The sequence below is a fragment of the Symphalangus syndactylus genome, chromosome 3, assembly GCF_028878055.3.
Source record: "Symphalangus syndactylus isolate Jambi chromosome 3, NHGRI_mSymSyn1-v2.1_pri, whole genome shotgun sequence".
Classification (NCBI taxonomy): Eukaryota; Metazoa; Chordata; class Mammalia; order Primates; family Hylobatidae; genus Symphalangus; species Symphalangus syndactylus.
Genome location: NC_072425.2, coordinates 17,744,959 through 17,771,524, shown reverse-complemented (window position 1 = coordinate 17,771,524; position 26,566 = coordinate 17,744,959). Strand labels below are relative to the sequence as shown.

The 26,566-nt window shown below is 44.0% G+C and overlaps 1 protein-coding gene across 29 annotated transcripts in view; it reads left to right on the top strand.

Annotated features, from left to right (window-relative positions):
- The window catches only part of RALGPS1 (Ral GEF with PH domain and SH3 binding motif 1), a 302,263-nt gene that overhangs the window by 136,644 nt on the left and 139,053 nt on the right, over window positions 1-26,566 (top strand). For all 29 annotated transcript variants that reach the window (XM_055271045.2, XM_055271044.2, XM_055271039.2 and 26 more), the window contains one exon: window positions 8,629-8,755. In XM_055271045.2, coding sequence (XP_055127020.1) covers window positions 8,629-8,755 — 127 coding nt within the window. The remainder of the gene's footprint in view (window positions 1-8,628; window positions 8,756-26,566) is intronic.

The window sequence follows — 26,566 nt, the reverse complement described above, 5'->3', positions numbered from 1 at the left end:
CTACCACCAGCAACACAGCAACTCAGAGCCCCAAGTCATGTGTGCAAGAGATGCTAGAGTTGGCCTGAGGAATTTTCTGTTAAAACATGGCCATAATCAACTCATTCTTTTCGATTTGCTGTTCATGCTTAGCAGTTTGTGATTGGCACCCTGTTTGCAAGTTGAGCTGAAGTATCTGGAAAAGTAGAATAAGCAGTCAAAATGGTGTTCACATGTCTATGGCATCCAAATGGCCAAGTCAAAACCACACTTTTTCCAAAGGTGAGTTTCCATCTCTCTCTTTTCTAGTCTTATGCAAAGCAACACTTACCTGCACTTTAGCCAAACTGCTGTTTCCTTGAACATCCCTTGTGTGCCCACCTCCAGGCCCGAGCTCATGCCTTTTGTGGCTTCGGGGCCTCTCCAGCCCCACCTGTGCTTGTTGAAATCCCTCTAGACTTGTTTTCAGGACTACCTCTTCCTGCAGTTCCTTCTTTGGGTCATAGAGTTTGTTCTTCCCCTAGAGAGTCCTCTCCTATATAGTGTTTCTGATTCTTCCTTGCTAAACCAGGTTGAACAAATGAGATGTATATTTGGTGCCTGACTCTCTGCCCACCACCAGACCAGATCTGGACCCTGAATGGGCCGTTGGCAAACTTATATCAGGGGATTGATCTCAACCTCCCAGCTCTCTCTCTCGGGTCTTTGTGGGAATATCTGCTGGGTTGCCATGGCTGGAATAAAAAAATTAACAACATTATTAGAAATAAATGAGAAAATTGTCCTACAGGATTGTGTATGTATTTGTATATGCATGTGATTGGATACATGTATACATATGTGTGTGTGTGTAACTGTTTAAGGATTTTTGTTTGTTTGTTTGTTTTGGTTTTTCTTGTTTTGAGACGGAGTCTCGCTCTGTCACCCAGGCTGGAGTGCAGTGGCGCGATCTCCGCTCACTGCAAGCTCCGCCTCCCGGGTTCACACCATTCTCCTGCCTCAGCCTCCCAAGTAGCTGGGACTACAGGCGCCCGCCACCATGCCTGGCTAATTTTTTGTATTTTTTAGTAGAGACAGGGTTTCACCGTGTTTGCCAGGATGGTCTCGATCTCCTGACCTTGTGATCCGCCTGCCTCAGCCTCCCAAAGTGCTGGGATTACAGGCGTGAGCCACCGCGCCCGGCCAAGGATGATTTTTTAAAAAGATAAAATCATGACTCATACAAATATAAGATGAATACTTGTCAAAGATTTTATTTAACTTGTTGATTAAGGAGAGAACCAGTAAGATATTACAACCGTATCAAAAGAGAAGCTAGAGTACTACACTTTTATAATCAGGTAAGGAAGGTTAAAATCACTTTAAAAAAAGGTATGAAATTAGTCAGTATTCCCATGGTGATAATCAGTAGCATTTTATGAGGTATTATTTGCCTTTCTGTAGACAGGAATTATTTATATTACTACATTTTCTACAAATTAACTTCTGTCTGTACAGGGTTTAAAATAGCTTTAGTCAAAGACAAACATGGACAGCTAGCCAGGACACCGCTAAATTTCAGTTACAGTTTTTCCTTGTGTTACATACAGTAGTCTCCATTGCATCTAATATTTTATATTAGCTATGTGACTTTGTAGTTTTTTATTTTTCAGAAATGGGTATTTTGCATCCAAAGAAGTAAAAAATTATTTTAAAAATTCCAGTTCATTTCCTTACTGATTCCATACTTAGTCTGCTGAATCCATTGGTCCATAGATTATCCACAACACTAAAAATTCTTTCCATATCAACAGTAGACACTGGAATTGAAATGGAATTTTGAGCCAATTTTAACATATTTGGAGCAACAGTCTCTTTGCTAAAGAATATTTCCATGCATCAAGAAATATTATTATCTCGAGGCAAGGGAACAAGACACCAAAGTCCTCATAAAGAAAATTTGGAGAAATTTTTTTCTTCTCCATGGAGACAACTTCCAGATTTGAACTGCTTTACTAGAAAGCGGAGTGGTGGTTTGTGATCAGTCAAATACAAGTGCCACATACAAGGTACTCAGAGCATGACAGGAAATTTCCAAAAGCCACCCACTTCTTCAGGTATTTCTCCAAATTTGTGATCTTTCTGGCTTTTGACCTCGTGGTTTGTGAGTCCCATTTACCCTTTGTACCATGAAAATGATTCACAATTAATAAGCAGGGACTTTGTTTTTACTTTGTAAATTAATTCATTTTGCATATGTGGTTATAGCCCCTTTGTCAGTCCTATGTTGTATATTTTTGCTTCTTAATAGAAATTTTACCTATTTTATTGATATTTTATGAAAATTAGCTCTTAGATTTAGTTATCATTTCTGTAGGTTTGATGTTTAGCTTTTTTTAGTTTGATGTTTTGTTTTTTAACATGCCAATTTTGTCATTGATTTCTTTCTCCAGTTTTCCCACTATTTTCTTAGCTTGTTGAGTTGAATATTTAGTTCATTTATATTAGTTCTTGTTTAATAATAAATGAGTTTAAAGCCACAAATTTTCCTCTTAATGTGCTTTTGGCCTCATCACATAGTTTAACGTACAGTATTCTAATTACATATGGCTTGTAAATAGTCCATTATCTTGGCTTTTATTTGGTCTTTTGCCCAAGAATTATTTGAATATTCAAAATTTTCCAAGTAATTGAGTTTTTCAGTTATTATTGTTATTTTTCTCATTATTCTTTTATGCAGCAAATATTTTGGCAGTGTTTCCTCTGTGTCAGGAATCATACCAGATGCAGGGAACAGTAGAGTGGATGCAGCCAGCATGGTCAGCCTCCTCATGGAGTCCATAATTTGTTGAGGGAGACACAAATGTAATCATACAGTCAAGCACAATCATGATCAATATTATGGAAGAAAATCTCAGGGTGCCCCAAGACTTCTAAACTTTACTAGAAGTGAAGTTAGACTTAGTGAAATTTTTCTTTAACTTTACTTCCTTATCTCTTTTCTTGAACAAGAATGGTTTTAGTATCTGTTTGACTCTGGGTAAGCAGACAATTTACTTTCTTGTATGTAGTTCTGATGGTGTCTTCCTGAGGCTTCCCATAAACTCCAAAATCTAAGGGACCCTCAAGTTCAGATGAGGTTTGCAGTTTATGGTTCTTGTAATGAAAGCTTAAAACGTGTGAGTAAATGCTGTTATTTTCTGAGTAAACAAATCCTACATTTAAAAAATTAAACCTAAAAAAATTATTATCAGCATTATATGCACATGAATTTTAAAAATCACTAAGTACTGAAAGGTTTAGTGAAACAACTGACATTCAACACTCATCTCTCCATGCCCCAGTTATTCCCCAGAGGCAACCACTTTCAGTTTATTGGCTTCTTCTAGTAGTTTCTGCCATATACTTACCAATGTGCTTTTGCTATAGTTTCTTGACCCATCTGCTTTAGACAGCATCTGGTGACTTCTTTGTATGGTAGATGTTGGTTTAGTTTTCCTGAACCACCTTCCCTTGTTCCTCAAACACATTCATCATTATAGTGAAATCACTTTTGTTAAATGAATATTTGGTGTTTTAATGATTAGGAATGAGTAAATATGCGTCACTATATAGTCAAGTAGTAAACTATGAATAACATGTCCTTCCTTGAATATTTTATCATTTCCATGGATTGATTTTTTTTGTTTATTTGTTTTTGGTTTTGGTTTTGTTTTGTTTTGTTTTCGTTTTGGTTTGGTTTGGTTGGGTTTTTTTGTTTGTTTGTTTTTTGTTTTTTTGTTTTGGGTCTTTCTATTGCCCAGGCTGGAGTGTCATAGCTCATAGCTCACTGCAACCTTGAACACCTGGACTCAAGCAGTCCTCCTGCCACAGCCTCCTGAATAGCTGGGACTACAAGTGTGCACCACCATGCCCAGCTAATTTTTTTAATTATTATTATTTTTTTGAGACAGAGTCTCACTCTGTGGCCTAGACTAGAATGCAGTGGCCCACCGTTGGCTCACTGCAACCTCTGCATCCCGGGTTCAAGTGATTCTCCTGCCTCAGCCTTCTGAGTAGCTGGGATTACAGGTGCACACCACCAAGCCCGGCTAATTTTTGTATTTTTAGTAAAGACAGGGTTTCACCATGTTGGTCAGGCTGGTCTCAGACTCCTGACCTCATGATCCGCCCCTCGGCCTCCCAAATTGCTGGGATTACAAGCATGAGCCACTGCGCCCGGCCTTAAAATTTTTCTGTAGAGATGACATCTTGCTATGTTGCCCAGGCTGGTATCAAACTCCTGGCCTCCCAAAGTAGTGAAATTATAGATGTGAGCTACCATGCCCTACCCATTTTTCTGGAATTTCTAATTGCCTTAAAAAACTTTTCCTGGCCGGGTGCAGTGGCTCACGCTTGTAATCCTAGCACTTTGGGAGGCCGAGGCGGGTGGATCACGAGTTCAGGAGATCGAGACCATGGTGAAACCCCGTCTCTACTAAAAATACAAAAAATTAGCCGGGCATGGTGGCGGGCACCTGTAGTCCCAGCTACTCGGAGAGGCTGAGGCAGGAGAATGGCGTGAACCCGGGAGGCGGAGCTTGCAGTGAGCCGAGATTGTGCCACTGTACTCCAGCCTGGGCGACAGAGTGAGACTCCGTCTCAAAAAAAAAAAAAAAAAAAGAATTTCCTTATCCTATCTACCAGATATCTAAGAAATCCTAAAATTATTTTATATTTATTTTTTATTATATATAATAAATATGTCTATCCCCTCCCCTCCATGTGCCATCATGTCAGGTTTTTAACCAAGCCTTCTTTTTCTCTGGGGACATCTCTTCCAGGGCTGATCCAATGTGGACCAGTTGTTCTTAAGGCCTGCTATTCACTGGACACCCCAGAATCTCCCTTTCCTACTCCTGGATTGGATCCACAATTTCCCGTTTCCCATGTCTTACTAATTCCTGGCTTATTCCTGCATTTTTCTAGAGGAAATTCTCAGTTTTCAAATACATCATGGGAAATACATGTTTAGGGTTTTCTGATGTCTTCTAGTGACCTACACACTATTCTTGAGAAATCTGATACTGTCTGAGTCTCATTTGTAGGCACAGAAGGGAGCAGATGAGTAAAGTTAACTAGATTTAGCCCTTCTGAATGTCTGTGTGAGTGTGTGGGGCAAGTTGGGGATGAGGCATAGAAGATAGGCTGATCAGCTTTGAGGTGCTGTCTATACAGGCACTTGACAGGCTGGGCAGGTAGGCTGGGCATGGCAGGGAACATGGGCAGTCCTCCAGCTGAGACCAGAGAACCAGTGGCCTGAGCCCTGGGAGCCAGCTTGGCCCAGCCGCAGTGTATGTGAGGAGGACATCCAGATTTGTTTAATGGCTGGCATTGCCAAACAAGTAAGGGGTTCTAGGTTGTATTAATAAAGAATGACCTCCTGAATAAGGGACATAAGTGGTCTGCTTAACAAAGGAGCAGTTCTTTGGCCGGGCATGGTGGCTCATGCCTGTAATCCCAACACTTTGGGAGGCCAAGGCGGGCGGATCAGCTGAGATCAGGAGTTCGAGACTAGACTGGCCAACATGGTGAAACTCCGTCTCTACCAGAAATACAAAAATTAGCTGGGCGTGGTGGCACATGCCTGTAATCCTAGCTACTTGGGAGGCTGAGGCAGGATAATCGCTTGAACCCAGGAGTCAGGGGTTGCAGTGAGCTGACATTGCAACACTCCTTTCCAGCCTGGGAGACAGAGTGAGACGCCGTCTCCACAAAGACAAAACAAAACAAACCACAATGGAGCTGTTTTCCAGTAGGTATCTGGTTCTGGTCTGAGTATATATTGTTCATTGGCAAATTTCTCATCTTTAAGTGTTCATTTCAAATGCTGCCTCTCTGTATAGCTTTCCTTGACACTTCCTTTCCCCATAATTCATTTACAATAACAATAATTATTAGGCCGGGCGCGGTGGCTCACGCTTGTAATCCCAGCACTTTGGGAGGCCAAGGCGGGCGGATCACGAGGTCAGGAGATCGAGACCACAGTGAAACCCCGTCTCTACTAAAAATGCAAAAAAAAAATTAGCCGGGCGTGGTGGTGGGCGCCTGTAGTCCCAGCTACTCGGAGAGGCTGAGGCAGGAGAATGGCGTGAACCCGGGAGGCGGAGCTTGCAGTGAGCCGAGATTGCGCCACTGCACTCCAGCCTGGGCGACAGAGTGAGACTCTGTCTCAAAAAAATAATAATAATAATAATAATAATTATTATTATTATTACTATATTTTAGAGACAGGGTGTTGCTGTGTCACCCAGGCTGGAGTATGGTGGCGCAGTCAAGACTCACTACAGCCTCAACCTCCTGGACTTAAGTAATCTTCCTGCTTCAGTCTCCCAAGTAGCTCATTTATTATTTGTCTGGGTTATCAGTCTCTGTTTACTTACCACATTACTGTGCTATGTTACTCTCCTGTGTTGAATCAAGTTCCCCAAAGATATTTGGAAAAGTTACTTAATACTTGTGATTATGAACTGGAAATGGAGGTAAAAGTCCTCGCTCCATTTTTACCACTGGGCTTTGTGAAGATAAGATGAGTTATATATTACAGTGTCTTACAAACAGCAAGTAGAAGATGGTGTTTTTCCGTGTTCATTTTAGCAGACCAGTTAAGCAGCCATTGTCCTGAGCATCTGTGTAGCATCCCCACACTGATATGTCCTGAATTCCCCAGTGGGAAAAGAAAAGTTCGCTTTTATTCTTCAACTTCTTCAGCACCAGAACCTTTCTTTCAGCATATTCTTCTGCCTCTCCTTACCGAAGTTCGTAAGCTATCACTGCTCCTGTGCAAGTGGGCTGTCTCATGGCTGCATCCTCTGTGGCCCCAGAGGCTGAAGATGAAGGAACCAGGCAGGGCCTGCCCAAAGCAGCCCAGGGCTCCCTAACGCACCACACATGGCCTGAGTTTGGGAATTGCAGACCAGGTCTCAGGAACTGCACTGCTTCCCCAGGTGCTAGGCAGTCATTGTCCCACTCCTCTCCATTGCACGATGGGGCTTTTGAACACTGGCCTACGTCAATCTCATGGACATGGTGGGTCTCTTGTTCTAGGTCCTTGCACAGAGCATCGAGGTCTGAAGACCTTGGTCAAAGGGACTCCAACCCTGGGGCTTCTGTTTATTCACCCTCTTGGGCTTAGCCATTGACCTCCAATCCCAGAAGCACTGGACCCTGGCAGCTAGACTCACGGGTGCTGCCAGCATCAGCCTCATGCTTTGCCTCAGCCACCCCTCTCCCAACTCCTCCTTTTAAGCCTGGCTTTTCTGCCTAGACTTCTTTCCTTAAAGCCACGTTTAGTCAGCCATGTTGCCATTTGCTGGCACTGGGCCTTGACTTGGGACTTTCAGGTTAACCACAGCCTGAGTCCTTAGCATAAAGTCTTGAAAACCAGGAGTTCTGGTTTCTGTTCCTTTCTTTTGAGAAGGCTTCAAATGCACATTGAGCCACTGTTTCTCTGGTGGCCAGCTTTACATACCAGAGATCTCAGTCACAAAGGATTTTGCTTCTCTAATCTCTGACTAGGGATACATGTTCATCCTGTATTTGCTTAACTAAGTTGCCCCTTCGATGACTGCATATAGAAAAGAAGGTTGTCTTCTTTTGGTTAAAATTACCACACCCAGTGTAAATATGACACAGTTGACTGGGGGGGTTCTGGAGGATATAGCCTGGATTCGAGTGTTGGCTTGGCTTTGTGTACATGGGCATGTGAATTGTGTGGAACTTACTGGGACTTTCGGCCCTGGAGATGGTGAGGAGAGCAAATAGCTATGGATGCAGGGAAAGAGACTTGGTGTAGCTGTGAAATAACTCTTCAGGTGACCCTGAGCAGTCTGCTTTTCTACCTCAGCACCTTGCTCTGTAGGCTCTCTGCACCCACAAGTTGCTGTTATGTGGGGTATCCTGACATCATGTAGAACAGTGGGCCAGGTCGCTTTGGGGGATAGCTTCCAAGTGTGAGGTTCTGTGACAATGACAAGATTGAAGCTTTCCATCTCTGTGATGTAGGGAAGACAAACCCTAAAATTGGTGCTTGGCCCTGGAGGGTTCTTGGCTTTGCCCAGGAGAGAATTCAAGGGTGAGCTGGTGGTGTTAGACAACAGCTTTTATTGAAGTGGCAGTGTATAGCAGCAGCAGCAGAGATGTTGCTTTTCATTGTGTGGGGCTTACCCCATAGGCATTGTGCCCAGAGTAGCAGCTCAGAGGCAGGTCATATTTATGTATGTTTTTAATTACATGCAAATCAAGTTGCAGATTATGCAGAAATTTCTAGAAAAAAGGTGGTAACTTTCAGGCCATTGCAATGGAAAGGGGTGGTAACATCCAGTGTTGCTATGGTGATGGTAAACTGACATGGCACACTGGTGGGCGTGTCTTATAGAAAGCTGCTTCTGCCTCATCCCTGTTTTAGCTAGTCCTCAATTTGGCCCAGTGTCCAAGCCCCACCTCTGGAGTCAAGTCCTGTCTCCTACCTCATATGCATGAAACAGCCTTTTAAAATCCTTAGTTCTGTCCAGGATTTGGCACACCATAAATGTGCCACTTAGGATTTTCCCTTTTAGTCTTCATCCACAGTTATCCACTCTTTAGCTTCTTCTGGTTTATTTATTTTGCTGTATTTTCTTCTCATTCTAGCTTTTGAATCGAAAAGACAAGACTACCTTTGAGAAATTGGACTACCTGATGTCGAAAGAAGATAATTACAAGCGGACACGGGAATATATCCGAAGCCTGAAGATGGTTCCAAGTATTCCCTATCTAGGTAGGAGTTTGAATTGGCTTATTATTTTTTAAGAAACCTACTCTGTGCCAAATAAGATGTTTTTATAGTTTCTACTTGAGAAATTTCCAGGAAGTGACATGGCCCGTAGATAAAGAGGCACTTGGTTGGCTTCTTGGGTTGGAACAGGCTGTTGATACTTCCCAAGGATGGAAACATGGATTAGGGTGATATATAAAGGATGTTCTGCTTTTTATATGAAAGACCTGTGGGCCTCAGGGTTCCCCAGGCTGCAGCCCAGAGGGGTCACAATGAGAGTGATAAGACTCTTACTGGTTCATCCACATCCTCCTGAACTGGGGCATGTCAGGCACAAACCCTCTGTTCTGGTTCTCTGGGCATTATTAGTATATTTCATATTTGTACAAATTAAATTATAGTAATGCTTATTAATTTTTCTGGTTAGAAAATAATGCATGTTAATTGTAAGGAATTAGAGAAGAAAGTATCTTTTGTTATCTCACCTGAAGATATTTGCTTCATATCTTATTGATTTGGGCATATCTAAAATATGTATGTTTACTCTGTCCTAAAACTGTTATTTTTATCTTAAAAATGTTACCTACTTTTCGATACTATGACTCAGTCCCATCAGATGGATTTGTCAAACTCGAATCTGCTCTCCAGTATTGACCATTTAAGGCAACAGCCCTCAACCTTTTTGGCACCAGGGACCAGTTCTGGAAGACAGTTTTTCCACGGATGGAGAGTGGGCTGAGGAGAGTGGTTTCAGGATGAAGCTGTTCCACCTCAGATAATTACTCTGAGGAGAAGCACACAACCTGGATCCCTCACGTGCGCAGTTCACAGTAGGGTTTGCGCTCCTATGAGAATCCATGCTGCCACTGATCTGACAGGGGGTGGAGCTCAGGCAGTAATGTTTGCTAGCCCATCGCTCACCTCTTGCTGTGTGGCCCAGTTCCTAACAAGGAGTTGGGAACCCCTGATTTAAGGTGTTTCTACATTTTTGCTATTAAAATGTCTCAATGAACATCCTTATTGCAAAAACTTTCTACATGTAGTTATGATTATTACCTTGTGATAAATTCCTAGAAGTGTGCACAGCTTCAAAACATATGCAAAAACGTATGCCTTTTCATGTATATTTCCAAAATGCACTCCAGAGAATTTGTGTCAGTTTGTACTTTCATCAGAAGGGGATGAAATTGCCTGTTTCTCCCACATTACAAATACTATGCTTTTTCATGGTTTTGTTTTTCCGTTTTCTTTCCTTCTTTTTTGTCTTTGCCAATTTGATAGGTGAAAAATACTTCTTGTAGTTTGGATGTCAGGGTTATGCCAGTTTTATGAAAAAATCTTTTGATCTTTTATGATCTAAAATAATTCTAATAACAAGGGAAACCAACATTATATAGAAGTGACTCCTGATATTTGCAAGGGATTTAGTGCAATTTTTTTTAAATAATTTTTTTTTGCACACAAAAACAATAAACATTTTCTAAAAATACATACAAACAAAAAGATGCGTATCAAACATATTAGGAAGGTTGCACATGGGAAGTCGGGGAATAGAAATGGGGGTGGGGATTAAAATAAATGAGAGAGGGACTTTATATGGATCAGTGATAATAACTCAATCCTCTATTTGACAAAGAAGAAGGAGAAGGAAGAGGAAGAAAAAGAAAGTGGGATAAAGGATCAGAAAGGGAGGAAAATAGAAAAAATTAGAGTATGACTCCAGGGTAGACCTGTTTTGTTGTCACTGAGTTGGTTGGTTGGTTTGTCTGTTGTATTTTTCATATGTTTCGCCATGTTGGCCAGACTGGTCTCGAACTCCTAGCCTCAAGTGATCAACCCACCTCGGCCCCCCAGAGTGCCGGGACCACAGGCGTGAGCCACCACGCCCAGCCCCTACATTGCTTCTGGCCTCCGTGGTAGACCTCCCAGATGGGGCGGTCGGGCAGAGGCGCTCCCCACATCCCAGACGGGGCGGCTGGGCAGAGGCGCTCCTCACTTCCCAGACGGGGCGGCCAGGCAGAGACGCTCCTCACTTCTTCCCAGATGGGGCGGCTGGGCAGAGGTGCTCCTCACTTCTTCCCAGATGGGGCAGCCGGGCAGAGGTGCTCCTCATTTCTTCCCAGACGGGGCGACCAGGTAGACGCGTTGCTTATTTCTTCCCAGACAGGGCGGCCGGGCAGAGACGCTCCTCACTTCTTCCCAGACGGGGTGGCCGGGCAGAGGCGCTCCTCACTTCTTCCCGGATGGGGCGGCCAGGCAGAGGCGCTCCTCACTTCCCAGACGATCGGTGGCGGGGCAGAGGCGCTCCTCACTTCCCAGACGATGGGTGGCCGGGCAGAAGTGCTCCTCACTTCCCAGACGATGGGTGGCCGGGCAGAGGCGCTCCTCACTTCCCAGACGATGGGTGGCCGGGCAGAGGCGCTCCTCACTTCCCAGACGGGGTGGCCGGGCAGAGGCGCTCCTCACCTCCCAGACGATGGGTGGCCGGGCAGAGGCGCTCCTCACCTCCCAGACGATGGGTGGCCGGGCAGAGGCGCTCCTCACCTCCCAGACGATGGGTGGCCGGGCAGAGGCGCTCCTCACCTCCCAGACGATGGGTGGCTGGGCAGAGGCTCTCCTCACTTCCCAGATGGGGAGGCCGGGCAGAGGGGCGGCCGAGCAGAGACGCTCCCCACCTCCCAGACGGGGCGGCGGCCGGGCAGGGGCTGCAATCCCAGCACCCTGGTAGGCCAAGGCAGGCGGCTGGGAGGCAGAGGCTGCCGCGAGCCAAGACCACGCCACCGCACTCCAGCCCGGGCAACACCGAGCACCGAGTGAGCGAGACTCCATCTGCAGTCCCAGCACCTCGGGAGGCCGAGGCGGGCAGAGCTCTTGGGGTCAGGAGCTGGAGACCAGCGTGGCCAACATGGCGAAACCGCGCCTGCAGCCAAAGGAGAAAAAGCAGGCAGCGGTGGTGGCGTGCGCCGGCAGTCCCAGGCAGTCTGCGGTGCGGGGCAGCAGCGAGCCGAGTAGATTGCAGCCTGGGCCACAGAGGGAAAAGGATGGAAGGATGGAAGGAAGGAAGGAGGGAAGGAGGGAAGGAGGGAAGGAAGCTAGTGCAATTTTTTGAAGTTACATTTTTGACAATTTAAAAATTTCTTTCATGAGCATTGTTTATTTAGATTTTCTTTCTTTTAATTAAAAATTAATTAGAATATTTAATTCTTTTAAGGCCAACTTGGAAAATTTGTTTTTTAGTAGAAATTGTCCATTTGATCCAGATTTTCAATATTATTAGCATAGTTTTTTTCTTATTTAATTTTTTGACAATATAGTATTCTCTTATAAATTTGAATCTCTCTCTCTGTATATACACTAAATACTAAAGCAAATATAACTAAAAATGTACTAAAATATAACTAAAAAATACTAAAGCAAACATATATATTATATATATATTATATATATATATGTGGTTATATTTCCTTTAGTATTTCTAATAGTTTAGTATTTCTCATACTTTGTATTTTTTGTTTTCTTTCTTTTTTAAAATTTACGTCCTTGCCGGAGGTTTGTCTATTGGTCTTTCCAAAGATTAAATTTTGGATTTGTTTTCAGTCACACTGTCTTTCTGCTTTTTAGTTTACTGTATTTTATCAATCAAGGATGTGCATTTTCTTTCCACATTTTAACACTTCTGAAATTGGGATACATCTTGCAATTGATAACAAAGCATTGTGACATTGTTTAATTGGCAGCAGTTTCTCTTAGTGATACATAAAAAAAGACACACCTGATAAAAGGTGACATCTTAAACATAATGAAATATGGACTTTCCATGTTTGTCTCTTATAATTCATCTCTCCTGTTTTCCTTAAGTTGTTTCGCCATTTCTGTTAACTACTAGAGTTAAATTACTGGTTTATTTGTGTATATGTTATTTTTTTTCACTTTAATATAGAAAATAGTTAAGGCTATAAATTTTCCTCTAATTACTGCTTTTGTTGCGTCCTACATGTTTTGGTGTGTAATGGTCTCAGTGACATTCTTTAAATACTCTCTATAGTTTTAATTTTTCTTTTATGCAAATATTTAAGATAGTGTTTTTTTCATTTTCAAGGGCTTAGGCTTTTGTTTTTAAAACAGTTTATTGAACTATAATTAATACATAATCCATTTAAAGTGTACAATTCACTGGTTTTTAGTAATATTCACAGTTGTGCAAACCATCACCACAATCAGTTTTAAAGCATTTTTATCACTCCATAAAGAAACCCCACGCCCATGAGCAGTCATTCCCGTTTCCCTCTAGCCAACCCTCCTCTCCCACCTTCCGCCTTAGGCAACTATTAATCTACTTTATGTCTCCACACATTTTCCTGTTCTAGAAATTTCATATAAATCTAATCATACAATATGCTGTCTTTATGACTGGCTTCTTTCTCATAGCATCATGTTTTCAAGGTTCATCCATGCTAGAGCGTGATTAGTACTTCATCCCTTCTTATTGCCAAATAATATTCCATTGTACCAATGCACCACGTTTTAGTTATCCATTTGTTTTTTTAGACAGGGTCTGGCTCTTTTGCCCAGGCTGGAGTGTGGTAGCATGATCTTGGCTCACTACATCCTGGAACTCCTGGGTTCAAGTGATCCTCCTGCCTCAGCCTCCCAGGTAGCTGGGACTACAGGTGCACGCCACCACGTCCAGCTAATTTTTTTGTATTTTTTGTAGAGACGGGGTTTCGCCATGTTGCCTAGGCTGGTCTCAAATCTCTGAGCTCAAGCAATCTGCCTGCCTTGGCCTCCCAATATACATTTATTTGATAAACAATTGAATTGTGTCCATTCTTTGACTATTATGAATAATGCTTCTATGAATGGCTTAGGTTTTTAAAAACATAGTATTCTCTAATTTTTGAGATTTGTTTTGTGGCTTAATGTAAGATTGGTTTTTATACATGTTTCATGGTGCATGCTGGAAAAGAAGGTGTAATGTCTCAAATTAATCTTATAATTGCGTTGTAATGTTCAAATTATGAATTTTTGACAACTTGGTCTATCCAGAAAGAAGTATATGTTACAGTCCCCTTATATTTCTAGTAGTTTCTGCCTTACATATTTAGTATATAGAAGTTTGTAACAGTTGTAGATTCATTATGAAGTAGTCCATACAAAGTTATCTTAGTTCCATTTGTTACTTGCTTTTACTTCTAACTTCTATTGTCTGATATTAATTGTGTGACATCTATTTTGTTTTTCATTTGGATTTTTTTGCTAAGTGAAGACATTATTTGTATTGATAGATAATATTTTACATATTTAAGGGTCACGTGGTATTTTGTTACATGCATAGAATGTATAATAATCAAGTCAGGGTATTTGGGGGTATCCAGCACCTTGAGTATGCATCATTTCTGTGTGTTGGGAACATTTCACGTCCTCTCTTTTAGCTACTTCAAAATACACAATACTGTGTTAACCATAATCACCCTACTCTGCTATTGAACATTGGAACTTATACCTTCTCTCTAACTATGTTTGTACCCATTAACCAACCTCTCTTTATTCCTCCTTCCCACCCACACACACTTCCCAGCCTCTGGTATCTATCATTCTACTCTCTGCCTCCATAAGATCAGCTTTTTTAGCTAGCACATACGAGTGAGAACATGTGATAGTTGTCTTTCTGTGCCTGGCTTATTTCACTTAACATAGTGACCTCCAGCTGCATCCATATTGCTGCAAATGACAGCAAATTTCATTCTTTTTATGGCCAAATAGTACACCATTCTGTGTGTGTGTGTGTGTGTGTGTGTGTGTGTGTGTATAACATTTTCTTTATCCATTTATCTGCTGATAAACACTTAGGTTGATTCTATATCTTGGGTAAGGTGAATACTGCCGCAATAAACATGCAAGTACAGTACTGATTTCTTTTCCTTTGGATAAATACCCAGAAGTGGGATTGCTGGATTGTATGGTAGCTCTATTTTCAGTTTTTCAAGCAATCTCTATACTGTTTTCTGCAGTGGCTGTACTAACATACATTCCCACCAACAGTGTGTAGTTCCCTTTTCTCCACATTCTCGCCAGCATGTTTTTTGTCTTTTTAATAATAACCATTGTGGCTGGCCCAAGATGATATCTCATTGTGGTTTTGATTCATTTGCATTTATTTTATAAATCTTTGGCTATAGTTTAGATTTTAATTTTTTATTTTATTATTATTATTTTTTTGAGACTCAGTTTCACCCTTGTTGCCCAGGCTGGAGTGCAGTGGCGCCGTCTCGGCTCACTGCAATCTCTGCCTCCCAGGTTCAAGCAATTCTCCTGCCTCAGCCTTCCGAGTAGCTGGGTTTACAGGTACCCGCCACCATGCCCCGCTAAGTTTTGTATTTTTGGTAGAGACGGGGTTTCACCATGTTGGCTAGGCTGGTCTCGAACTCCTGACCTCATGTGATCTGCCTACCTCAGGTGATCTGCCTGCCTCAGCCTCCTAAAGTGCTGGGATTACAGGCATGAGCCATGGTGCCTGGCCAAGATTTTAATATTTTAAGTTGCCTTGATTTAGTCATGATTCTTGGAAACAGCATTTAGTTGGACCGTACATGAGAAACCTTGCCTTTTAGTAGGGGAATATACCACTTTCATATTTGTTTCACCTTATGCCATAGATTGAATTCTATTGCTTCCTTTTTTTCATGCTTTTGCATCTTTCTTTGTTTTCTTCTTTGGCTTACCATAAACTGCAGTGTCTTTCTACTTGGTTACTGGGAAATCCCCATCTCAGGTCTACAGATGGAAGGCATGTTGCTGTGCACAGCTCCCAAGTCCATTCCCATCACACCCGAGGCTCATCAGTTGAGAGACAGCGTTGATGGTACTACCGTGAGGGTAGCCTAGTGCAGCCGACGGGTTCCACTAGCAGAGGTGTTCCAGGGTCATTAAGGATGGCCTCTTTTCTCGAATAAGGATGATCATGAGAGCTGCTGTGCATTGTTTGCTTTCTCTGTGCCTAGCACTTTGCTAGGCATTTGAATGCACCATTTCATTGAATGCTTACAATAGCCCAGTGAATAAGCAGGCAGTGAGAGGTTGCCTAAGGTCACATAACTGGAAAGTAACAGAGCCAGGACTGGGCCCAGATGGCCTGGCTATAAGCCCTAAGCTCTTGACACTGCCCTCTCCTGATTCCCCACCCTATTCAGGTCATTACTTTCCTACACACCCTTGTGGTTATTACCACCTGTGTCCTCTGGCTATTTATGACTTGTGGGTGGCCCCCATCAGGCACTATGTGAAGGGGATAAATTATTGCTACTGTTTCTTGTGACATTCTCTATTGTGGGACCACAAAGCAGTGCAGTCTTGGGCTTCCAAGGGCATTGGTCAGCCTGTGCCAGCCCTCAGGCCTCTTGCCCCTCAGAGTTTCTAGACAGATGCAGCCCCCCATGTCCTTGATCACCTCATCTCAGCTGCTGCTTCCTGGCAGGTGCTTCCCAAGAGGCTTCATAGAGGCCTCCATCCTCCTGCATTCTTCCTGCTTCTGACTCTAAGCGAGTCCAGCTGAACTGCTGTGGTCTTATCCCTTCAGCCTTATGATTATTTTCCTCTCCCTTTCAACCAGGTGGACTACATTTCTCATGTTGCATCTGACATATACAAGTCAGAGGGAGAGAAGAGGAGGTAACTGCCACCTGCTCTCTGTTCTTGGGATAGTGTATGAGGGTTTACCATGGGGTGCCATAGTTTGCTTAAAAAAGAATGAAGCAAGACCTTCTGAGGCAGCTGGGAGTTCCACCTGCATGCATGTCTGGTTGCCTTGGACATACCCTACCCAAATCCAGGTTGTGTATTCTTCTCGAAAACCCAACCTGTCCCAGGGACAGATTTGTTTATTTAAAGAGGAATAGTTATATAATTCCTGGAAAGTACAACATAGAAAAAAATATCTGAAACCATTTGTTTTTTCTCTGGCAAAGTCCTCACTATAGGTCTTTTCCCCCTTGGGGTGAGAGGAGGCTGTTTTCTGGGAGGAACTGTAGGTCAGTCCCTGATATTTCAAGCTGCTTTGTTACTTCTGTTGCTTGAGACCATGAATGCTGCTTCAGCAGTTATTTGCCTCTAATAGCAATTATGGGCTTTGTTTTTGTAACAATTCTTTTAACCCTCTGTGGAAGATTCTATATGCTAACTGGGCTCGTGTGACTATTCACATATGTGTCTCTTTGTTCCATGTAAAGATGCCTTTATGTAGTACTAGCCTTTGTTACTAACCACGTGGATGTGATTCTGACTCCTTTTAATGCAAATTGTAGAGCCAGTTGGCTGTACTTTGGTGTAGTGAGTTCCTGATGAAACATAATTTTAAAAATACTGAGGGAAAAATGTATTACATTTATAAAATAAGACTCTTTGAATCAAAAAGTTTCTTGCAGATTACTTAAAAGTGTGAAAACAGTGATGAGAAATAGTTCAATTATTTGCAGCTGATTTTATCTGATAGCAGCTCCTTGCAAATACCTGGTTAGATTGGAATGATAACAAAAGCAAGCAAAGAGCTTTGAAGAATGTCTACATCATTTGCTTATAAATAGCTGTATTGATTTAGGGGGTGTTTTGTTCTTACTACTTATTTCCTTCAGGAAATAACTAAATTAGAAATGTGATGGATCTTAAATTGTTTAGAGCTGATTCTAAAAGTAACCATAGCAGTGTGGAAAATTATGATCTCTCAAGGAACAAAAATTAGGTATTCTAACACTTCTGGATAGAGATTGCTTGAAAAACTAAAAATAGAGCTACCATACAATCCAGCAATCCAGAAAACATTTGGAGACATTCTTAGTAAATTTACCCAGACTTCTAACATGTGAAGTAAATTTCTAGAATGTAAGTTATTCCTTCAAACAAGCAAACCTTTCCATTTTTCAAAAAGTAGGACTTTATTTGCAAATATAAATTCTAAAGTTTAATATCAATATAAATTCTAAAGTTTAAAATCAAGACAAATTTTTCCAAATATAAAATCAACAGGGCTGAACTGTTGGATGTCTAAAAGGGCTTTCAAAAAGAACTGATCATTGGTCAAAAAAAGCGTTTACTCAGATGCCCCAAAGCCCCCCAGTCAGACACCGCCCTTGCCCTCATGGAGCTCACAGTCCAGTTGTGATCACCAGCACTGGACAAGAAACTGCAAGTGAGCTGAGCATTATGAAGGAAAAGGCAAAGGAGCAAACCAAGGGGGCCCCAGCTAGTCTGGGGGAACCAGGAAGGGCTTTTTGTGAGGGAAGTAGAGTCCTGAAGGATGAATAAGCTGGGTGAAGAGGTGGGAAGTGAGCATTTTACACAAAGATGACAGCTTGTGCAGAACCCTAAAGTGAGGAAAAACATGTTTGTTAGAAAAACTGGCTGGAGAGTAGTGAATGAGGGGGAGGGTGTCATGTGGAGCAGCTGCAGTGGAAGGGAGGGGAAGATTGCTTAGGGCCTAGACATGGGAGTCGGGAGGCAGTTGAGAGCCCAGGCTCTGACCAACCTAGAAGCAGTAGGGAGACATGAAAGTGTTTTAAGCAAGGGCATGCTGGGTTGGATTTGCATTGAACACACATCACCTTGGCTGCAGCAAGTGGCTTTGAGGAGGTCAGGCTGGAGGAGTGAAGGTCAGTTAGGGGATCCTGTAGAAGCCTGTGATGAGTCACTGTATTTCAGAAATTTCCAGGGAGGGGGAAGGTGCTTTAAAAGCAGTTCATTTTAGAGCAAAGCCTTGGAGAGACCTAAAACAGTTGTCAGTGAGTATATCCCTTATACATGATGATGACACATAGCATGTCCTTGTACTCTGGTTTTGAGAATCCATTTGTACACTTCAGCTGTGGGCCCCCTTAAAGCAGAGAGGAAAGAGCAAGCAAGGGTGGGATCAAGCCAAGGATGCGGCAGAGCTGCTGCTTCCCGGAACAGGGATATGAGTGGTGGCTGTTGCCCCCTTGATGGGGGCTGCCACCCTAGGACCAAGGTGCAGTAGTTCCCTTGTCAGGATTAGCAATAATGTTAACTGGCTGTCCCCAGGTTGGCCAGCTTTTAATGCCCAACTGAAAAAATTCCATTCCACATGCAGGAAATCCAGCCTTTTTTTCATTTCCCCTCCCCACGTTTCCAAGGTTCCCCAAGGAACACTCATTTGTTCCACAGATCAATCCTGGTTGTTGCTTGGTGCCTCAGCCAGCTGCCTGGCCCCAAAATTCTGAGCCCTCCTGCTGGTCCCCTCCTGCCTTTCCCAGTTGGACCTGTGTGGAACCAGGCTCCTTCCTTAGCTGGAAAAGGAGGTATCTGTCAGTCCACAAAGCAAAGCTTAAGGCTGGATTCTGGTCTGCCTGCCCATGGAGCCATAGGCCATGTTCGTTTTTCTATTCTGCCCTGATGGCCATATGCTACAGGGGCCAACTTGCTGCCCTCCCCACCCCCAGCCCAGGAAGCCTTTGAACAAATCTCCCTTTCCCTAAATCTAGGCATTCAACCCTCTCTGGGATCCAGCAAGCAAGGAAAAGCTTCCCTCGATCTCAGGCTCACACATACTTCTCAGTCAACAGAATGATCTCAAAGACACTATCCCATCCAAAATGAAACTATTTCCATGATTTTGAAGAGTGGTTAGCTACATTTTGTTTCAAATCTCTTTTTTGCAATCTCCGGATTTGTTATCTTAAAATTCACATTTTTTCTGGGACTCCGTAGTCTTTCTCATTTCTTACAAAAGGCCAGTGGATGTTATTAAAACCCCCATTTTATGAATGAAGAAAAAAACATAGCTTGACTTATGACTTACCCAACATCATATCCAAGGCGGATACCAAGTTTAACTGAAGATCTCATGCTTACTGCTGGGGTTCCACCCAGCCTTAACTTACGCATCCTCCTTTTAATATCTCCGTCTCCATGGAAATAAACAGTGGAAGGAAAACATGTGGGGGTCAAGAAAGGAGCACTAGGTGGAAAGGCTTGTTTCCCGAATGCTTTGCTGTCCAGAGTGGGAGAATCTTGTCCCATTTGTCCCTTCTGGGGCAAAGGGAGAATCTGCAGTCAGCTTTTCTCTGGGTCAAGAAGTTGTGTCTGACCCTGCAAAACGAGGTATAAGCATAAGCCCATTTTGTGCAAGAAAAAGTGTTTTCATGGTAGGAATCTTTATACTCATTAGGATGACTATTCCTCTTTGACTTCCTTTAGTTTTTTGGATTTCGAATTAGAAACTAACACTAATTACAAAAACTCATGTTTACTGTTTTACTATGTGATTGCACTGCATTATCTCATTTAATCCTCCCAACACTCCTTCCTCTGAGGGAGGCATTATTTTTATCTTATTTGCTAGCTGCAAAATATGAACAAGATTCACATTAAAGTTTACACACTAGTAAATGGTGAGATCAGTGCTTGTATCCAGGTCTGACTCCAGTACCCCAACCGCTAACCTCAAAATATGCCGTATGTTCCCCAGAACAGGCCTTTAACCTCTGGGAAAAACCACAGCTGAGAAGGAAAGTACTTCTAGGGACTCTTCCTGTGTGGAACAAGGAGACTTCCTGGTGGGAGGTCCTGGAGAAGCACATTGATTCATGGGTGGGGACAGAGTGGATTCAGTAGACACTGGTCTTCTACTGACACACTCTTATTGTCCTCTTGTACCTGGGCTGGCCCAAATAAAGAAAAGGATTGGGACAAAGGAAAGACTGGGGAGCTTCTGCATCCTCAGGACTAACCTGGAGCCATTGGGATGTCTCATGTAGTAGACAGCTCTTCAGATGGCCCCCGATGATTTCTGTTCCCTAGTGTTTGCATCCTTGTATAATCTCTTCCCCTTGAGTGTAGGCAGAACATAGTGATTTGCTTCTAACAAATATGACAGAAATAATGGGATGTCCCTTCCAAGATTAGATCATTAAAGACTATCCCTTTTATGTTGAGTGCTTGCCCTTTCTACTCTCTTTTGGATCATTCATCCTGGAGGAATCCAGCTGCCCTGTGTTTGACGGTCTTGTGAAGAGGCCCGTGTGGCATGGGATTGAGACCTGCCAACAACCATGTGACGGAGTTTGGAAGAAGATTCTGCTTAAAAGGCGAGTCTTCAGATGAGACTGCAGCCTCAGCCAACAGCTTGACTGAAGTCTCATCAGAGACCTTAAGCCAGAGACACCCAGCTAAGACATGCCCAAATTCCCAATCCACAGAAACTACTAGATAATAAATGTTTATTGTAAGAGGCTAGGTTTTAGAATAATTTGTCACACAGCAATGGATAACGAGCACATTGCACAACCTTTATCACTGCACAATTATTACTTTGTTGACCAATCTGTATTGGGACAAAATCAACTGTAAAACTCAACACATAAAGGACTATAACATTGGCCTCTAGGGCAGCAGGACGTGCTGGACCCCTCTGGAAAGCTAGTTTTGAGATGGGGGGATTCAATAGGCTAGAGAGAGTGGTTGCTGCTTTGAGAGATGATGAGTTCTTGCAGTTCTGTAAGAAAGATGGGTGCCTGGGGATGACTGATTAGGGTCTGAGAGGGCCTGGAAGGTTACCCTTAGGAAGCCTGTTGTTCCCTGATGGAGTGTACAGTGGACTCCTGAGTACTCAAGGGTACTCAAAGGATATATCCTTTTTTGTGACCATCCAGAAAGGCATTTGGTGCCCACTCATTCTTTTAAAAACTTAAATATTACAAAAGTAACACATTGCTTGTTATAAAAATTATTCGCACTGAAAAGAAGTTTATAAAGTAAAAAATGAATGTGCCATTCTTCTCCCACTTTCTAGAGGCAGCCAGTGTTTGCAGTGGGTGTGTGTTCTTCCAGACATTCTTATCCACAAATACAAAAGGACGTGCCTGTGGAGGGGCACGTATGATATTGTGCTTTTTAACCAAAATGGGAACATTTTATATGTGTTGTTTTGCACATATAAACTGTCATAGATATTGTACAGTGGCAGCAAATCTAGAACTCCCCTGTTCTTTCTGGTAGCTCTTTGGCACCCACAGATGTATGGGCAACATGTTGGATATCTCCTGGATGAGTGCTGATTTGCCTAGCTGTGTCCCAACTGATAAATATTTAGACTGTTTCTAGTTTTTCCGTTTTACATATACAAGTTAAATATCCCTAATCTGAAAATCCAAAATCTAAAACATTTTGAAAATCAACATGACACTCAAAGAAAAGCCTCATTGGAATATTTTGGATTTCAGATTTTCAGATTAGGTTCACTCAACAGGTAAGTATAGTGCAAATATTCCAAAATCTGAAAAAGTCTGAAATCTGGAACATTTCTGGTCCCAAGCATTTTGGATAAGGGACACTCAGCCTGTAGTGCAGTGGGGAGCATCCTTATCTGTGTGTCTTTACCGTCCTGTTAGAGTACTTCTGAAACTGAGTGCTGGAAGTGGAATTGCTGGGGCAAAAACTCTTTGCAACTTTACAGTGCCTACTGCTGGAATGCCCTCTGAAATGCTTGCAGTTATATTTCTGCAAACAGGATATGAGTATGCCTATTTTTTCCACTCTCACCAACACTAGATATTATCCACCATGTTTTATTTATGCTAAAATTATAGGCACAAGATGGCATTTTTTTTTTTTAAATATACATTTCTCTGCCCACCAATTCTCTTGGGCTCTAAGTTAGGTAGCCAGGCCTTCAGGCCTTCCACCCAACTGATCAGCCACCCTCTGCCATTGCCTCTGCTTCCTGAGTATCTATCTTTATTCCCTCTCCCTGTGTCCCCAGCACAGGCCTGCACTGCCCTGATTGATGAGGAAAGGCTGCCTTGCTGTTTGGTTCCTGTGGAGAGGAGGCTGACCTAAATCCATCCCCTGCACACTTGCCTGGGCATTGGTCAACATTCCAGGCTTGGAGAAGGCTGTGTGCTTCTTTTAATCCTTTTCCCTTGTTGAGATGACTAGGGCGTAGGCCTCTGTCATCATATGGCCCCAGAAGGGAATTCTAATTCCACTCCCTCCACATTAACTATCCTTCTAGGCTCTGGGCCATTCCCAGCTCTGCTGAGGCTCAGGGCAAATGTGGCCTGTCTTTCCTCGTCCAAGGAGCCCTCTCCTGGTACTGTGAGATGGCCTTCAGCTTCAGGATGTGCTGCAGCAGTGGGGAAGGGAACATTCCTTGACCAGCCCATGGAGCTGGATTTATTAATATCATGACCATCAGCAAGCACAGCATGGGACAGGCAGATGGCCCACCCACCTAGGAGGTGCTGCATGTGGGAATGCCACACAGATGGGAGAGATTGTCTGCATCTGGGCTCCCAGTGTGGGCTGAGCTGGCCCAGGATGGCCATTCAGGAGAGACAGGGATACTTGAATGTCTCAGGGATTGAAACGTCGTGTCCACAGAGGCAGAATCCCAGACTAGGGCTGGTTCACGCCTGCCTCTGAGGTCTGAGAGACCTGTAAGCAAGCGCCAGGCCTGGAGGCATAGATATGGGAGATGAGCCACCACTACTGGAACCCAGTTACCAGATAATGAGGACCAGGGCTTGAACCAGGTAGATTTGGTCATCTGGTGACTGCCAGAGCATCCACAAGTAGGATGTTTGGAGTAGCAAAACAGGGGGGCTGATGAGTCTGTAAGCTGTAGGACAGATGGCAAGAAGAAGAGGAGCTGCAGCCTGGCAAAGGATTGGTAGCCCAAGGAGCTGCGGAACATTCTCCTGCACTGCCCCTTGTTACTCCGTGTCCATTGTTTGAGATAAATTAGGCAGACAGCTATGGACTGGCTTCCTGACATCTAGGGACTTTCTGATATCAAGCTGCTGCTGCTGCATAGGCAGGCTGGCTGGCCACCTGACATATCCACTGCTGTGGGCAGGAGGCTCCATATCACCGTGATTCTCAGATGTATTACTGAGTAATATGGGGTGACATAGGAGCTGTAGTGTGATCTCACTTCCTCCCTGGGTATAGTGATCGATGCTGTAGAGGTAGGAGCTCAGAAGTTAGACTGACTCAGTTCACATTCTGAGTGTCAGACTGCATGCACCTGGGCAGCTCACTTACCTCTCTGATGTAAGTTTTCTATTATGTTGAAGAGAGAGTAATTATAGAATCTACCTTGTAGAGTTGTTGTGAGAATTTAAAGAGCCATGCATACTGCCTGGCACATGGAAGGCACCCTATAGATGATGGCTAGTATTAGTGCTTTCCACATGAAAATACATCTAAGAAGACCCTATCAATGAGAACCCTGTTGCCCCCTGTATCTCTATTGAGAAACACAGCATACCCAGGAAGGGCAGCGTACCCAGGAAGAGGCCCATCTGGGCACAGCCAGGTGTCATGTTAGTTAGCCACCTGGCCTTAGAAGGGTTGGATGTGATTTCTGGGATAGTGCAGGGGTCAGCAGCAGGAGAGGTTGGGGAATAGGATCCCATCTGATGAGTAATGTCTGGCTGGCAAAATATGGTCCTGGAGAGGATGGGGACCAATAACATCTGGAGTGTAGTCTAGACACCTTTTTGGATAGAGACCCAGCCTGTGACCCCTCCTTCTCTGGGAACCTACTTCCCCTGCTTCTCCCTTGGCAGTGCACGCCAGCAGCAGTGTTCCCCCACCTAGCTCTGCTCCACGGTCAGAGCCCATAGAGTTGGGGTGGATACCCAGCCTGAACTGGGCCAGTTGGACCCTCTATCTGGGAGCCAGCATTGGAACATAGATGTGGTGGCACTCAGATCAGGAGGATGTGAACTGAAAAATGCCATCTGGTGCCATGTGCCAGGACAGCTGCAGAGAATAGTCCACAGATGGATGCTTGATGAGAAGCAGAGAAGGAGACCCTGCAGGAAAGGGGAAAGGGAAGAGCAAGGGAGAGGAGCTGAGAAAGTTGCTGCCTTGCATCTTGAAGGCTTTCCAGGCAATTTCTGGTTCCTGGCCCTTGTGAGGCCCAGCTGTGTCCCTGCCCGTGGACTTGGGGAGATACCTCGTGTCCTTATGTAACCAGCTTATTAAATGAGCTGGACTCAGTCAGGTGTAAGAAGAAACCAACCTCATTTTTTCCCCAGTGTCCTTTTGAGCCTACTCTATGGACTTTTCTTTTCCCAGTCAAAGCTGAGAACTCAGCAGGTCCTTTGGTCTTTCAGGTGCTACCCATGAAACAGCCCAATCCATTCTAACAATTCTTCATTCCAGATAGTCCACCGTAGTAATTGCAAGTCTGGACTCCTAAAGCTGACCAGCTGTGGAGATCTGGAGTGGGGGAGGACAGATGGTCAGCTTGTTTGTTTGTTTGTTTTGAGACAGGGTCTCATTTTTTTTTTTTCTTTGCCCAGGCCTGGAGTGTGGTGGCATGATCTTGGCTCTCTGCAGCCTCTGCCTCCTGGGCTCAAGTGAGCCTCCCACCTCAGCTTCCCGAGTAGCTAGGACCACAGGTACATACCATCATGCCAAGCTGATTTTTTTAGTTAATTAATTAATTAATTTTGGTAGAGACGGGGTTCTCACCATGTTGCCTAGGCTGGTTTCAAACTCCTGGGCTGAAGCAGTCCTCCCACCTCGACCTCCCAAAGTTCTGGGAGGTGTGAGCCACAGCACCTGGCTGACACACAGTCCCCTTCTTCACTGGATCCTGGCCAGTCCCACTGCCTCCCCAACCTGTTCACTGAAGTTTCTGGCCGGTGGAAACAGGGGAGGAAGAAGGGAGAGAGAACAGCCCATCTTTCATAGCTGTTGGTAACTCAGAGCTTGTGCCCTGTGGGTCTGCTAGATGCTTATGCAAGCAACCCAGCGCTGCCTTTCACCCTCTTGGCAGCTGCTGCTTCAGAATTTCCCTCCTGGCACCTCTGACTCAGCTGCTCCTTTGGTGGAGTAATGTATAGCTCCCTCCCTGGCTCCTGTACTTCCTGCCCTGCCCCCACCCCCACCATCCAGGCAGCCCTCTGGTCCTAGGAAGCCTGAATTTGTGCCTCAGTGGGCTGGCCTTGTGCTGTCAATGTGGGCCCCTCTTCCCACTGCTCTTTGTGCCCCTGGCCTGAGTCAGACAGGAGTGCTTATGCCATCCCATGCCAGGCTGTGGGAATGGTCCCTTGAAGTCCCTCTCACTTGACTGAAGGTGGATGAAAACACCCACCTTCCTTGTGGTGGTGGAGACACGTAAAGGACAGTTCATTCTCCCCTCCCCAGGACCTTCTTTCTATACTTCTCACACAGCGTCAGGGAAGCCATCAGCTAATGCCGGAGAGCCAGTGCGGGGCCATGCCCTTTGCAGGGATGATCTTGCAGCTTTTATCTTGTCCTTAGCCTTTGAAGTCTCAGATAAAACTGAAGCAGAAAGAGCGCCTTTTAAACATGTTGTTACACTTAAAAGCTTCCCTTTTTGGCTTAATCTAGTCATGTGGGTTTCTCTTACTATAACCAGAGTCTTGACAAGTCTGTGTGAAACAGATGAGGGGGTCTTGGGAGATCAGAGAGGACACCTTGAACCTCCTAAGGGTGTCTGTGAACTGTGAGCATGGTACACTCCCATTACCATTGTTTTCAGTAATGTGAAGGTTTCTGTTTCAGTCTTGCTCAAATCGGCAAGATTACGGGGAGGGGGTCTTTTTCAGTGTCACTTGCTCAGAAAACGTCACTGTCTTCTGGCCCTGTTCACACAAGCCCAGCAAGTGGGTGCCCCTTGTCCCCCAAGAGACCAAGGTATTGGCTAAAACTGGGATGCAGGGGTTTGGCTGGGGCAGGAGAAAGTCTGGGCTTCATTGACTTCCTTCTGGGTCTGCAAATGCAGTGCAGCCACCATGGAGAACTTAGTAATAGTAGGACTCCTGTGATTGT